This window comes from Balaenoptera physalus (genome assembly GCF_965194825.1).
Source record: "Balaenoptera physalus genome assembly, chromosome: 21".
NCBI classification, from domain to species: domain Eukaryota; kingdom Metazoa; phylum Chordata; class Mammalia; order Artiodactyla; family Balaenopteridae; genus Balaenoptera; species Balaenoptera physalus.
Genome location: NC_138902.1, coordinates 15,214,970 through 15,231,494, shown reverse-complemented (window position 1 = coordinate 15,231,494; position 16,525 = coordinate 15,214,970). Strand labels below are relative to the sequence as shown.

Sequence of the window (16,525 nt, the reverse complement as noted above, 5' to 3'; positions counted from 1 at the left end):
CTGTCTGAGCCTCAGTTTCTTCATCTATAAAATGGGTTGAGTGGATGAAATGAAAACGCATGTGAAGGGGTTAGCACAGTGCATAAGTGTTCAAAAATAACTTATTTTCAGTCATCTGGAAAAACAGGCTAGAAAACACACAGGTAACTGGGAAATCAAACAGATGTGATAACATGGAATAAGATTACAGGTAGGATAGCACATAGAGGAAGAAGGGAACAACACTGCAATTCAGCAAACGCAGTATTGAGAATTCGTACTTCCAGCAATGCAGTAGATAGGTAGAAAATTAGCCAGTTTGGCCCTGTTGAAATAATTGCCCAGTTCTGGGCTCCAATTTAAAAAAAAAAAAAAAAAAAAGACTTGTAGAGGCTAGAAAGAAAACAAAATGTTAAAACCAAAAGAAAAAAAGTAGTTAAAAACTAAATCTCATGGGTTGACCCCAGAAAAGGCAGAAGGGGAGTTTAGCAACTTCACATTTATAACACTTGCATCATTGTACAACACAGGGAATATAGCCAATATTTTAAAATAGCCATAAATGGAGCATAACCTTTAAAAACTGTGAATCACTATATTGTGCACCTGTAACGTATAATATTGTCCATCAACTATACTGCAATTTTTTTTAAAAAGTTGCAGGATTTCCCTGGTAGTCCAGTGGTTAAGACTCCACACTTCCACTGCAGGGGGCACGGGTTCGATCCCTGGTCAGGGAACTAAGATCCCGCCCGCCTCACGGTGCAGCCAAAAAAAAAAAAGAAGTTGCATCATGGTCAGCTAGATATTCTAGCTCCTCAGAGACCAAAGAAGAGGAAATGGGCTCGCAGAATAGAGCATTTTGAAAGATTTTACTTTAAGACTGGCTAAAATTTGAAATAGGGAAAAGTGGTTATCTGCAAATAGAAAATAAATCCAGGGATTATCACAGATAACATTTTCTTCTCTGATGGTCTTGGGGAGATTCTGTGCTGTTTGGGATGGTTTAAATGTCATCCTCTCTATATGAAGGATCAAATGATCTCTAAAGGTCCTCCCCAGGTCTAGGGTTCTAGAATCTATATTGACATTTCAAAAGCCAAATGTGACAGCATGTTTGCTGAGGGATTGCTGTCATGACTTCTCTACCTGAATTCATTTAAACTGGAACATGGGCATTATTTTTCCATTTCTCTTCGGAGCCAAGTAACCAGGCAACAGTAATTTTTTATTTATCTTTTTTTTCTTAATCCCCCCGAAAGAATCACTGTAAACTCAAAAGGAAACTTTTGTTTTGTTTTGTTTTTTTGGCCACACCGCGCAGCTTGTGGGATCTTAATTCCCTGACAGGGATGAAACCCAGGCCCTCGGCAGTGAAAGTGCAGAGTCCTAACCACTGGACCGCCAGGGGATTCCCTAAAGGAAATAATTTTAAAACCCATAAATGTTTTTCTCATAATTCAGGGCCTTAGACTACAGAGGTGAATATTTTAAAAGTTTGATGGCATTTATGGTGAGTAAGTATACTAGATTTTTATAAAATTGTTTATGAAACCGGTTCCTCTGGGTATTTGGCTTTCTAATCTCTTTTCTTCTTTGTCCTTGCAAACTGTTGGAGCAATTTAAAGACAATTACTAGTGATGAGGTGATTTCAGACTTGCATTTTTCAAGGATTAAGTAGTATGGAAGGAAGAAAGGTTAAATTAGATGGTTGATGTCCCAGGAAGAGGAAGAAACTAAAAAAGAAAATAAGGAGGAAAAAGTGGAATAAAATTCATTCAAAAGCACAGCTAAGACGTTAAAAGAAAAAATTGGAAAATGGGAAATGATAATGAGACTGGGGTCCCCATGATCTTTTTGCCTTTATTTCCATTTTTATAAGGTCATAGAATGTTAGAGATGAATAGTATCTTAGAAGTGAATCCACAATAAATCCTGTCCTACTCATCTTGGTCTCCCCTGGTTCCTTTACAGAGAAAACATCTCAATAAATGTTGACTAATGGAGGGACTAGTGTTCATTGAACACTTGCTTTGGGGAGCATTCTGCTAAGTGTGTGTCACATGTTACCTTGATTGATCCTTACTGCAAGTCTGAAGGAGATATTGACTGACTCCATTTTATAAATGAAAAACTGCGAAGTTCAGTTACTTGTCCAAGATCACAGTTTAGTGATGAAACCAAGATTCAACTTGTGTCAGCCCTATGCCCACCACCACCCAATCTTGCCACCACTATCCTTATTAACCCGAAAGCTTAAATCACTCTTCTGATACTTTTTGGGGAGCCACTCTCACATACACCATTGGGGTGGGGAGGTTGACCTTGTAATTCAAAGAAATGACCTGACCTATTAAATGAAGGTACTTCTACTTATTGTCATAGCTATCACCTGGATTATACATCCCTTAGTTAAGTATTTATGGTTTTTAAAATATTTTCTAAATAGCATATCCGTTTAAGTATGTCATGCTCACCTAATCCCTCCGCTATACAGCCCTTCACCATGACCCCCATCACTGTAATCCCTTTGTTCCTTCCACCACTGACTGCTGGCTGGCGCCTCCCAACCTTGCACCTCTACCACAAGCATCTATTAGTATATTCACACCATGAAGGGCTAGTCTAAGTCATTTTTTAATCTTTATCACTTTGGCAGGAGTAGAAATTATCAAGTCCAGAGACATTTTACTTGAACACAATTACTGCAACCCTAGTTTACAGATAACCCAGTTTTGTGTTTCTGGTAGATGGAAACTTCCCCAAAAGAAGTGCTTGATGACAAAGACCCTAGGTTCTGCTCAAAGTGATTTTCCCAGAGCAGACATGTGATATTCTATCTCAGTTCCCAGGGTCTGGGAAGACGGTGAGAGAAGAAAGTACGAACGTTGCCCTTTCTCTCCAGAAGGCTCGAAGTAAGCCCAGTCACCTCAAGACAACATGGAGAGCAAACTTTAGCCCTTTCTCCAGCGTAATAGCATCTCATTCATGAAGCTGAATTAATGCTTGAGAGTCTTTTAACAGTACAGCAGTACAGCCAAGAATGTTTTCCGCAACAAAATCCATCGCTACTTGCCTCAGCACCTACCATTTCACCATCCGACTATTAAACTTAGTATTTTACTGCGCTAATCTTTCTATCGTTTGGCTCCTCATCCTGTTTGCGATCTTCACATGGCCCAGAGCTGCACACGTAGGAGACTCAAGAACTGGGCTGGGGCTTCCCTGGTGGCGCAGTGGTTGAGAATCTGCCTGCCAATGCAGGGGACACGGGTTCAAGCCCTGGTCTGGGAAGATTCCCACATGCCGCGGAGCAACTAGGCCCGTGCGCCACAACTACTGAGCCTGCGCGTCTGGAGCCTGTGCTCCGCAACAAGAGAGGCCGCGATAGTGAGAGGCCCGCGCAGCGCGATGAAGAGTGGCCCCCGCTTGCCGCAACTAGAGAAAGCCATCGCAAAGAAACGAAGACCCAACACAGCCAAAAAAATTAAATAAATAAATAAATTAATTAATTAATTAAGAAAAAAAAAAAAGAACTGGGCTGTGCGGAGCCCAGGCTGGACTGTCTAAAGCTGCCTGTGCTCTCCTCCCAGAAGGCGGCCACCGGGGGGACTGCGGTGTGGACAGTCCGAGTTGAGGCTTGTCGTCCAAACTACACACCAGGTTTTGTAAATTAAGTATCAATACAATAAGAATTCAAAGATCTCATTAAGTTTTTCTATTGGTTACATATTGAAACCTTCCTCTGGATATATTGGGCTATATAAAATGTATTTTTTTTAATGTGCCTATTAGAAAACTTTAAATTACATATGTGTCGTACACTGGGCAGTACTGGTCTAAAGGATGACCAGAGGAAAATAACCGTACATTTGAATCCTGCCACGTTCTTTGCAGTTTTCTTTTATATCTCTTAACGGTTCCTCCCGAGAATCATCTGAGATAAAAGACATGTCTCCAGCCCCAGCAGCTTCTCCTGCTGATCCGCGAGCAAAGGACCCCGGGAAGAGGACCTCGGGAACAGGCCACCTTTTCTGCGTCCCTTCGGTTCCACGGGGGCGGCAGAGACGGCGGACGCGGAAGGCCCGCCCCGCGGCCCGGGAACGACGCCAGCAGCGCCTCCACACCCAGGAGCCCCGCCGGGCTTCCGCGGCGACCTCCTCAAGATGGCGCCGCTGAGGGGTCGGGGCCGGGGCCGCCGGCCGCACCGTCCCCGTCCCGCCCCGTGCTGACGATTGGCTGAGACGACTCGGTGGTGAGCGGTGATTGGGCACACGGAGACGTGAGCTGGGCGGGACCGGAAGGGGTCTCAGCCGGGGGAGCTGGGGGGTCCGGGCTCGACGTTAGTCCCTGGGGGATGTGGAGAGCCGTCAGCATGTCGGCGGAGATGGGGGTCGGCTTCGCCCTGAGGGCGGTGAACGAGCGCGTGCAGCAGGCGGTGACGCGGCGGCCGCGGGTGAGGAAGGGGACCGCGTGGTGACAGTGGGCGGCCGCTTTGAGGCGGGGGTGGGGGAACACCTGCGTGTGAATGGGTCGTCACAGTGACGCAGAGGGGTCTCCCGGAGGGGCGGGACCTGCCCGCCGCCTTGGCATGGGCGCGGGTTGCAGAGCCCCCAGAAGGCTAGCGAAGGGGTTCCTCAGCTTCCGTCAGGTTTTCTGGAGGTTGGCTTGGTCGGAGCAGAAGGGGTCGGTATCCCGGGAAAATGACCAGTCTCCAGGCAGCGCGATCGTTGTCCATCCCGCTTCGTGTTAGGGGTCAGCAGCCTTGGCGGATGGGAGAGGGGCCAGGCCTGAGCCCACAGGCTGCAGGAGAAGACGTCCACGACCAGAGCAGCCAAAGGGGGCCAGGTCTGCCGGAGGTCACGTGTGTGGCAGCGTCTCAGCTAGTAGATGCTCAGTAAATGTCAGTCCCCCCACCCCCCTCGCTGGCGCAGGGCAGGGTGGATTGGCGCGACTTGGGAGGGAGGCACCAGAGCTGCACTTGCGCGTTTAGGGCAGGAGGGAACTGACCTCCAATCCCAAGCAGTTTACGGGGAGATTTTTTTTTTTTTTCGTTATCTATATTTCCTCTCTTGTTGGAAGTTCACTAAACCAAAGGTCAATATCTTCCCCCTTAGTGCAAGTTTAAGCTGAATGGTGTGGAGTGAGACAGGCTTGAATAGAGAGGTCAGATCAATGCTCTGATCAAGCATTTATGGTGTTAGAGCTCAGAATGGTGGCCTGGAGACAGAAGACCTGTGTTAGTGTAGCCTTTACTTGGCTGTTACTTAGACGTTACCTTGAACAAGTCACTTAACTAACTACTCGGGCTGTCAGTTTCCTCATATGTACAGGCAATGGAAAGCTCTAAGCGCCCTTCCAGCATTAATTTTTTGTGATTCTCCAAGAAAAAGCTAGAGATTCCCCTAAGAGATAATCACACTAGGGGGTGCCCCCAGCATAACTCTCAGGCAGATGGGCTGCCTATTCCACTTTTTTCTCTAGAAACTGTCAATTCATCAACATAATCCTAGCAGTTATGACATGGTCTCATAAAAGGCTGGCAGTGCAGCCCCCAGAAGGAAGGGGAAACTCTTTGCTAATCAGTGTAACTTTTTAGGCCCTTTGAGAACTCTGTGATTCTGTAAAAATTCCAGAGGGTGATGGGGTACATGAAAACTGAGCCATATGGGGATAGGTGAATCTCTTCCCTGTGTGGATTTGGTTGCAGCAGATAGGTCTAATCCTGAGTCCAGAGCCTTCTGTGCCCTTGCCTCAGTTCTGCGGCCGGTTCTTGATTAGATTGTACAGTAAGTTACAGAGTTGCCCTAAGCAGGCAGCTTTTGAGAGTGCCTGTGGGCAATATGGATAATTACACCAGGACCCAGATGAGTTTCCAAAACTGTTGACCTCGGGGTTTCAGAAGCCACAAGTGGCCTCCCTTCTAGTCAGAGAGCAATGCCTTCTCTTGACAAAGTGATTCTTAAACCTCCAACCTTGGCATGCAAGAGGCTCATCCAGAGAGCTTGATTTAAAGGAGATTCTCAGACTCCAGACTGAGATTCAGATCCAGTGGGTCTGGAGCAGGACCCAGGTGATGCTGATGCTTTCGGTCCAAGACCAGGCTTTACGGAAATCCTGCTCTTTCTTACCTGCCCAGCTCTCCTGAGAGAGAAAGGTCTCCTGCTAGGTGTTAAGGTAGCTAGCGTATCAGAGTCAGACGCCACGCGTACAAAAGACATTTGATCAGCATCATTTGATACTGATCTCCCTGCAGTATTGGAATAATGGATCTTACAGAATGCCAATTTACAAGATCTCTGCCAGTCTCTTCTACAGGGTGTCCTACAGGGCTTATTGGGATAATATTCCCAACCATTGATTCATCTGGGTCTTTTCCTCTTGGCAGGAACTCCCAGCCATCCAGCCCCGGCTAGTAGCGGTCAGCAAAACCAAACCTGCAGACATGGTGATCGAGGCCTACAGTCACGGGCAGCGCACTTTTGGGGAGAACTATGTAAGAGCCCTTTTCCACACTGCCCTCGGAAGAGTCACGTATGCCAGGCTTCTGACTTGTTCTGTTTTTACCCTCTAGGTTCAGGAACTGCTTGAAAAAGCATCAAATCCTAAAGTAAGTGGAATCTGAATTCTTTAGTTTGTATCTCAATCTTGGCTGCTCAGTTGAAAATTAGACCCACTTCGGTGGTTGAGTTTTAGAGCAGGAGGTCAGGCTGGCGGTAGAAATGTCTGTGTTCACCCTGAGCCCGAAACATTTCTCATCTAGATTTTCTTTCTTTCTTAAGACCGTAGTTTTCTCCTTTTTTAATTTATTTATTTATTTATCGCAGTGTTGGGTCTTCGTTTCTGCACGAGGGCTTTCTCTACATAGTTTTCTCCTTTGCGGCTTTTTGAAAATGGTGATTTTTAGGAGCTTGCTGTGATCTTGGATCCTTTTGAGATTTGAAAGCTTTAATCAGTTCATTCTTAATGGGCAATATCTGAAAGAAGGAGAGAGTTGATAGGAACAAGGAAGAGAAACGGAACAGAAGCCTTCAGTTTTTCTCTTAAGTATCCTTAGGAGCCTGACCAAAGATGACAGTAGTGGTTTATTGCATAGACGGGAAAGGTCAGAAGGCAGCGTGCAAGGTACGTGAGCGGGCAAGGCCTCCACACAGTCTAAGTCAAACATGGTCACCTCTTTCTCTTCAGATTCTGTCTTCGTGTCCTGAGATCAAATGGCACTTCATTGGCCATCTACAGAAACAAAATGTCAACAAATTGATGGGTAAGATAAAACTCTAAATATGAAGACACAATTTTTTCATCATTGTATCACTTACAGTACCTTCTGTGGAAGAGAGAAGATTTTAGAGTATTTCTGATTCACCATTTGTGCTTTGGAGTTTCTTTTGGGAAAGAAATCTTAGTTCTTTTTTCAATTTTTTTTTTAATTGAAGTATAGTTGATTTACAATGTTGTGCCCATCTCTGCTGTACAACAAAGTGACTCAGTTATACACATATATGCATTCTCTTTTTATATTCTTTTCCATTATGGTTTATTACAGGATATTGAATATAGTTCCCTGTGCTGTACAGTAGGACCTTGTTGTTTATCCATTCTACACGTAATAGTTCGCATCTACTAACCCCAGACTCCCAGTCCGTCCCTTTCCCTCCCCCTCTCCCCCTTGGCAACCACAAGTCTGTTCTCTATGTCTGTGAGTCTGTTTCTGTTTTGTAGATAGGTTCATTTGTGCCATATTTTAGATTCCACATATAAGTGATATCATATGGTATTTGTCTTTCTCTTTCTGACTTACTCCACTTAGTATGATCATCTCTAGTTGCATCCATGTTGCCACAAATGGCATTAGGAAATCTTAGTTTTTTGTTTTTTGTTTTTTAATTTTTATTTATTTATGGCTGTGTTGGGTCTTCGTTTCTGTGCGAGGGCTTTCTCCAGTTGTGGCAAGCGGGGGCCACTCTTCATCGCGGTGCGCGGGCCTCTCACTATCACGGCCTCTCTTCCTGCGGAGCACAGGCTCCAGACGCGCAGGCTCAGTAATTGTGGTTCATGGGCCCAGTTGCTCCGCGGCATGTGGGATCTTCCCAGACCAGGGCTCGAACCCGTGTCCCCTGCATTGGCAGGCAGATTCTCAACCACTGCGCCACCAGGGAAGCCCCTTAGTTCTTGATATAAGGGAAAACATCACGTAAGAAAAGAATGAACTCACAATTGACTGGATAATATATACTTGGAAACCTACCCTACCTCACATTAGGTATTTTTTGGTGATCTTTGAAATAAATTATAAGGAATTGAAGCCCATAAAATTTTTCAGCTGGCAAAGGAGACACTTTTGTCCTTTTCCCTTTAAATAAAAGGCTACAGTAAATAAAATGCAATAATATACAATAATACAAGTACAACATACTATAAGTAAAGTATATAATAATAAAATACAATATACAGTAACATACAGTAAATAAAGTAAAATTAAGAATTAACTATAGAAAGACTTAACTGCGTGAAAATGACAGGTGGAGATCTTCCTGGGTAACTGAATACTTACTTCTCTCAAGGTGTCAAAATTAAAGTAACCTGTATTTATTTTTTAAAACAGCCTTATTGAAGTATAATTGACATACAATAAATTGCACATATTTAATTTGATAAGTTTTGACATATGTTTGCACTTATGAAACCATCACAACAATCATGGTCTTAAACATATTCAGAATGGCCATCATCAAAAAGTATACAAATAATAAATACTGAAGAGGGTGTGGAGAAAAGGGAACCCTCCTACACTGTTGATGGGAATGTAAATTGATACAGCCACTATGGAGAACAGGATGGAGGTTCCTTAAACTAAAAATAGAACTGACATATGATCTAGCAGTCCCACTCCTGCGCATATATCCAGAAAAGACGAAAACTCTAATTCGAAAAGATACAAGCACCCCAGTATTCATAGCAGCACTATTTACAATAGCCAAAACATGGAAGCAGCCTGAGTGTCCATCAGCAGATGAATGGATAAAGAAGATGTGGTACCTATATACAATGGAATATTCCTCAGCCATAAAAATGAATGAAATTCTGCCATTTGCAGCAACATAGATGGACCTAGAGATTATCATACTAAGTGAAGTAAGGCTGAGAAAGACAAATATATGCTATCACTTATATGTGGAATCTAAAAAAAAAAGGTACAAAATGAACTTATTTACAAAACAGCATCAGACTCACAGACAGGAAACAAACTTATGGTTACCAAAGGGGAAAGGGGTGGGGGGAGGGATAAATCAGGAGTGTGGGATTAAGAGATACACACCACTATGTATAAAATAGATAAACAACAAGGTCCTACTGCATAGCACAGGGAACTATATTCAGTATCTTGTAATAACTTTTATGGGAAAAGAATCAATATATATAACTGAATCACTTTGCTCTATACCTGAAACTAACACAATATTGTAAATCAACTATACTTCAATTTAAAAAAAAGAATGCAAATAAAGTGATTAGCATATTACCTGGAGGAGTTCAGTGTTTAATAAAAGTAAGCTGCTGATGTTGCTTCTGTCTTGTTTTTTTTTTTTTTTTTTTAAGAATTTCACTTTTTAAATATTTATTTATTTATTTATTTATTTATTTATTTATTTATTTTTGGCTGTGTTGGGTCTTAGTTTCTGTGCGAGGGCTTTCTCTAGTTGCGGCAAGCGGGGGCCACTCTTCTTTTCATCGCGGTGCACAGGCCTCTCACCATCGCGGCCCCTCTTGTTGCGGAGCACAGGCTCCAGACGCGCAGGCTCAGTAATTGTGGCTCACGGGCCCAGTTGCTCCACGGCATGTGGGATCCTCCCAGACCAGGGCTCGAACCCGTGTCCCCTGCATTGGCAGACAGATTCTCAACCACTGCGCCACCAGGGAAGTCCCTGTCTTGTTTTTTATCTGAGGCAAGACTAAATGCATCTTTGGGAAAGAAGTTGGTTTTGATGACAGCTAAGCGTCTCCCTTAGCTGTCAGTGGTCATTCTGATGTTCTTGTTGAATAAGAGCATCCCCATCCCAGGAAATTTAAAGACATGGAGATATCAGGTCCTGGGAGCGCTTTAGCTTTCACTGTTTAACCATTCCTTATTGTCACCTTGGCCTGTTTCTTTCAGTTTGAACTGAGATTTAATCAAATCAAGCCTGCCATTCAGAATCTCTACAATTATCAGCTTCTTTTTTTTTTCACTGTTTATTGTTTTTTTAATTTTTATTTTTTTTATTGAAGTATAGTTGATTTTCTTTTTTTTAAATATGTATTTATTTATTTTTGGCTGCGTCAGGTCTTAGTTGCAGTGTGTGGGCTTCTCTCTAGTTGTGGCATGCAGGCTCTCTAGTTGTGGCACGTGGGCTCTGTAGTTGCAGCACGTGGGCTCTCTAGTTGTGGCGCACGGGCTCAGTAGTTGTGGCGTGTGGGCTTAGTTGCCCCACGGCGTGTGGTATCTTAGTTCCCTAACCAGGGATTGAACTCGCGTCCCCTGCATTGGAAGGTGGATTCTTAACCACTGGACCATGAGGGAAGTCCCTAAGTATAGTTGATTTTCAATGTTGTGTTAGTTTCAGGTGTAAAGCAAAGTGATTCAGATAGATAGATAGATAGATTCTTTTTCAGATTCTTTTCCCATATAGGTTATTGCAAAATATTGAGTATAGTTCCCTGTGCTATACAGTAGGTCCTTGTTGGTTATCTGTTTTATGTATAGTAGTGTGTATATGTTACTCCCACACTCCTAATTTATAAACTATTGGCTTCTTGAAGCTTATGGATGGATACGTGTGCTGCCTGATCGTAGCACGTCATCCCCTCCCTTTCCTTATTCGTCTTTTCCGATTAGACAGCAGTGGGCTGACATTCGAACTTAATATCTAGTAAACTGTCGCGTAAGTCTTAGCAGAACTGAGACTTAACTGTCCTTTTCTTTTCCTGGGAAATTATTTTCCGGTGTACCAAGAAAAGCTCTGCGGTGTGTTGCTCGCTGCGGTCAGGTGAGTGAGAATGACCTGGCCTCTTTCTCGTTACAGCTGTCCCCAATCTCTTCATGCTGGAAACAGTGGATTCTGTGAAGCTGGCAGACAAAGTGAACAGTGCGTGGCAGAAAAAAGGTTCTCCCGAAAGGTTAAAGGTTATGGTCCAGATTAACACCAGCGGAGAGGAGAGTAAGTGACCAGACCTGGACTGCAGACTTTTCTCCCCTTAGGATGGTTGGAGCTCAGGAAGAATGGCAGCCCTAAGCATCTGATACATAAGGTTACAGAAAGAAATCACAGGCCTTTAAGGAATCTGTTGTATGTAGGGTCTCGGCACAGTGACATCCAAACCCGTCCACGTGTAATTCTTTGATACATCATGATTTGTTATTTCTTAATTTTTGAGGAGGTGGGCAAGGGGAATCGAGAAGGGCATTGTGACTTTGATCCTGAAAATTCTCAGAGGTCACCATCCCTCCTGAAAGAGATTGCAGTTTTACATGTATAATACTTCTCAGGACCTAACAAAACTATTTAATGTTACATTAGGAGAAAATCGAAGAACTATCACTGTGAGTACCAGTCAGTGAATATGTTTATGGGGCTTGGGTTAACAATGTAAAATAGTAAACAGAGCCTGGGCTCTGAAATCAGACAGACCTGGGGTCTGAGCTCCACCACTTTGCAGCGTTGTAACCTTGAGTAACATACCTAACCTCTCTGCACTTCACTGCCTTATCTGGCAGTGCTAGCAGGGCAGTACTCCCAAGGGTGTTGTGAGGCTTGAATGTGGAAATGGAGGTAAAGCTGTTGCTATAGAGCCCTGAGCATCTTACCTGTTAGATGTTTGTTGAGAATAAGTGTTTACAGACCAGTCATCTGCCTACAAAGCTTAGGCTGAAGGAACAAGCATGGGGCCTGGAGTCAGGCTACCTGGAGCCACATCCCAGTTCCACACTTCCTGGTTGTGTGACCTTGGGAAAGGTACTTGGTCTCCCAGTGCCTCAGTCTCCTCCTCTTTAGAATGGAGAAAGTAAGAGTACTTACTTCATCCAGTTACTGCATTAAATGAAAAGCTCTAAGGACTTGGCACATGTGCCTGGCACAGAAGTGTTCAGTAAATTTTAACAATTATCGTTATATGAACATGCACCTAGATTCTACATTACATTATCAATATAGGTAAATCTGAAATTGACTCCAGATCGAGTGTGTTACATCATTTCTCGATCAGTGGCTATCATTTGCCCTAATTAAAGATTGGTGGAGTGTTAGCATCTCCATTTGTTAAATTAGAGAAGGACAGTATCCATCCTTATAACTGTATAACAAATAATCATTTGCTGCAGATTCCTCCTCTGGTTGTTAATTAGCAAGTTCAGTTAAATTTTACAAGTTATAGTCAAAACTATGTAATATATACTTCATTTTTTTTTTTTTACAATTCTACTAATAAATTAATAAAACGGTAGAAATACTAGATTTGGAAAAATAATTCTCAGGTTAATCTGGCATTTTGGCGATGTGAATCTTTTTGGTGTCTCAAGAAAAGCAGTGTTCTTTCTTCTCCTTCTACTCTAGCTGTTCTCAGATGCTGAGATAGAATAAAGAGAATCCAGTTTAGAGCTCTTCCCTTGAGAAACTCAGAGCCAGGTCAGAAGGGGAGTAACACACACGGAGACCTCAATGTAAAGTCACTCTTTTGGTCTTGAGGACAAGTTCTTCCAAGAAGTCCTCTTGTCTGAGAGCCACCTCCTCTGTCATAAGGAAGGGATGAGAAGGGGGCTCTCCTCTGGCTTCTTGGAACATCTTGGTATGTTCTACGTGTCTTCTGTTTCTTTTTGTGAAGGCAAACATGGCCTGCCGCCTGCAGAGATGGTGGCCATGGTGGAACACATAAACGCCAAGTGCCCCAGCCTGGAGTTCGTGGGGCTGATGACCATCGGGAGCTTGGGGCACGATCTTAGTCAAGGACCAAACCCAGACTTCCAGGTACTCGGGGCCCGGGACGGGGCGCTGCTCACGTGCTGAGCAAGCATCCGGTGAGGTGCTGTTGCAGGGCTGGCTGCGGCCGTCAACTCCACAGACATCCCGGACGTTGCCTGTCGTGTTATATTATTACTCTCTTCTGGAACTCTCCTCACACGGGGCACAGAACAGGTCCCCAAACCTCCACAGACCCTTCTCGGCTCAGTTTGAACCTGCCTGACACAGTCTTTAGAGAAAATGAGCTCTGACTTCCTCCCCAACGACTGACGGCTTTCTTGAAAAGGAGGAGAATTTGCTAAAGAAAAAAAAAAAAAAACCCTTTCAGTAACTTCTGGCAATTTTTTTTTAAACATTTTTTTTCTATCTTTTTTTAAAAATTTATTTATTTTATTTATTTATTTTTGGCTGCGTTGGGCTTTCTCTAGTTGTGGCGAGCCAGGGCTACTACTCGTTGCGGTGCGCGGGCTTCTCATTGCGGTGGCTTCTCTTATTGCGGAGCATGGGCTCTAGGCACGCGGGCTTCAGTAGTTGTGGCACGTGGGCTCTAGAGCGCAGGCTCAGTAGTTGTGGCTCACGGGCTTAGTTGCTCTGCGGCACGTGGGATCCTCCCGGACCAGGGCTCGAACCCGTGTCCCCTGCATTGGCAGGCGGATTCTTAACCACTGCGCCACCAGGGAAGTCCACTTCCGGCAATTTTAACAGGCCTTGAAACCATGAGGAATAAAGAATCTGTGTCAGAGATGTTGAGACTCAGCCGCTTTCGGGCATCCTCGGAGAAGGCAGCGATAAATGGATGTCACACTCGTCTCTCTGTCAGGTGTTACTGGCCCTCCGGGAGGAGCTGTGCGGGAAGCTGAGCATTCCTGCCGACCAGGTGGAGCTGAGCATGGGCATGTCCGTGGACTTCCAGCACGCGGTGAGTGTCCTCCCTGGCGCCCTCGGGTGCCTCGAGTTCGGGTCCAAAGGGCCCCAGCAAGAACGTGTTTTTGCTACAGAAGATACCTCATTGCAGCGTTAGGGCGCCCAGGAGTGCTGGTTCTCATCTACACTAACATCCCCAGCCCCTTCGTTTTTGAAATGAAGTGTGTAGAAATTATAGCCCCACACATAATTTTTTAAATTAATTCCCTAAGTGGAATCTAAAGGAAAATAAGAAGAAATTAAACTACAACTTCTTAAAAAGGCATTTCACTGTGTTCATGCTTGGGCGTGGTTACATGACAGTAAGTCATGACGAAGTAGTCTGATGCCTCATCGTACGTGTAGAGTCACCATGATGGCAGCAGCTCTAAGTATGTTCTGATAGGTGTCCTGTATTAACAGCTCACAAACGTGATCTTCTGGGGCAGTGAATAACTTGATAAAGTGTTCCAGAAATCACACTATAAACTTCCCTCCAGGTATACAGTAGTAGCTCTTGTGGAAAACAGAATATACTAAAACAATGCAAAACTACTTTGTGTTTATAAGTAAAATGGAATTAGATCCTGTGCTCAGGAGGATCTAAGCTGCGCCACATAGCTTGCGACATCTTAGTCCCCTGAGCAGGGATCGAACCCGCGCCCCCTGCAGTGGACGTGCGGAGTCCTAACCGCTGCACCACCAGGGAAGTCCCCTCACTTATTTCTTAGACACCCGCTCCTGGTGAACCACTGCCCCACAGTCCTCTGCAGGTGCCTCATCGTTGTCCTTCCGAGAAGCCCCTCAAATGAGGCGCAGCTTCAGCGTCTGCTGCGCTTCATTATTTTAAACTCAGCCCTCGGTACTCCTTTCCCACAGATTGAAGTGGGATCTACGAATGTCCGAATAGGAAGCACCATTTTTGGAGAGCGAGATTACTCCAAGAAAGCTGCCCCGGACAAGCCTGCAGCAGAGCTGAAGGCCCCGGCGGCGGAGGTGGCCCGGGCACATTGAGCAGCGGCCCAGCCCAAGGGCCGGGTCCAGGAAGACTAACTATGCACTACTCTGGGCTTTCGCTTCCACGTGCCCCACGTCACAGCACGACCACACCCTCCTCGGGACCTGGAGAGAGCACGCCGACGATTACGTGCGTCGATGGAAACCATCTGACTTAGTGTCTGACACAGGAAGCTCACTTCAGGCAGTGACTTTGGATTGGATTTGAGGAATCCAGACTTTTCTGCAGAACAGGTACCTGGGCACTAGCCGGGAGTTGAGTTCAGGCTTGAACATTGCCCAGGAGCACCAACCAACCCATGAATGCCTTTCCCAGGTTAAAACTTGGTGACTAATGCCTATAATCACCAAAGTCACAGGGATTCCCACTTGTCATCCACTTCAGTAGAAAGTTCCCTGTTACCAACTTCATACAAACCCCACTGACTAGCCATCTCTGCTGCTCTGGAGCAGCGTGGGTTCTGCCCCCAGTCTCCACCCACCCTGTAAACGCTGGTCTCCACTCTGCGATGGCAGTACAGGTAACTTCGGGACCTGCCTTGAGTTAGTCCTCCAGACCCACACTGTGGCTAATGAGAGCTTGTCCTCGGCCACCGTGTGGTGCTGACCCTGAAAATTACAGGGCAACTAACGTAAGCGGTCCCTGGCCCTGTCTAACACCCTCCTCCAGAGACAGGACTTTGAGCTTTTGCCCTGGGCCCTACGGTGATGACCATCAAATGATACGATCTTGCCGCCACCATAGTCCCCGTTATGATTATTTCTTATCTCATAGCTCCCCAGATATGAAAGATTCCCTCAAAGCCAGTTCAGGCTCACGGTTTCAACAAAGCCTGGCTTTGAGGTTCCTGTTCCTGGGAGCACTTTTTAGGCATATTTATAGCCTCCCCTCCCAACCATGTTTATAAGGCAGAATTTTGCAAGTCTTGACGTTAATAGAGTAGCTAGCTCTTCAAAACCCAGAAAGCACAATTCTCGGATAGTCACAACAGACAACTGTAGTCTGGGTCGTTGTTTGTTTTCTAGGTGGGTTTTTCTTACTTATTCAAGCCCCAGTCTTTTTTTTTTTTTTTTTTTTTTCTGGGTAACCAACTTTATTTTTTTTTTTTTTCAAGCCCCAGTCTTTAATTTTATGAAACAACTTCCATTAAGCTCCTGCCGAAATGAAATTTTGTAAAACTTAAACCATTACGATTCCTGTACTGTTTCAATCAAAGCTATAGTGTGATATTTCAGTCTATTAAATAAAAATGTGAGTTTGAATTATGCCATCTATGCCAATTACAAAGCGATTAAAAGATTTATTTTCTACATCTGGTGTAGTGAGTGAGTATAACAGGAGGGGGGCATTGGACCCGATAGGAAGCCACTGTGCCCGTCACTGGCATCGTACAGCTTTGGAGAAGGGCTTCCCGTGGGTCACAGATAACAGCCAAAGCCAGACTGCGGATGAAAGAGGGATTCTGAACTTCTAAGAGCAAGAAAGTGAAATGTTGGCATTTCAGGAACTGCAAGAATAAAGAGGTTGCCTCTTGCTGTAAGAAACTCTTAAAACTGCCTCTAGGTGGCGACATTGGCTAACCTGAGGGGCAAGCTTTGGCGTGCCACTGTCCCCAGACTACTCTGGAAG

The 16,525-nt window shown here is 44.7% G+C and overlaps 1 protein-coding gene across 2 annotated transcripts; it reads left to right on the top strand.

Annotated features, from left to right (window-relative positions):
• Positions 1-4,239: 4,239 nt before the first annotated feature.
• On the top strand, positions 4,240-16,206 carry PLPBP (pyridoxal phosphate binding protein). Of its 2 annotated transcripts, XM_082444443.1 has the most exons (9): positions 4,240-4,436; positions 4,734-4,883; positions 6,369-6,476; positions 6,555-6,590; positions 7,169-7,244; positions 11,044-11,178; positions 12,839-12,981; positions 13,796-13,894; positions 14,758-16,206. In XM_082444443.1, exons 1-9 carry the CDS (start codon positions 4,338-4,340, stop codon positions 14,890-14,892), a joined length of 981 nt encoding a protein of 326 aa, XP_082300569.1. In that variant the 5' UTR covers positions 4,240-4,337; the 3' UTR covers positions 14,893-16,206. The 2 variants fall into 2 exon arrangements, with proteins under 2 accessions (XP_082300569.1, XP_082300568.1); XM_082444442.1 differs by lacking the exon at positions 4,734-4,883 and having other exon boundaries at positions 4,262-4,436.
• The last annotated feature ends 319 nt before the right edge of the window (positions 16,207-16,525 follow it).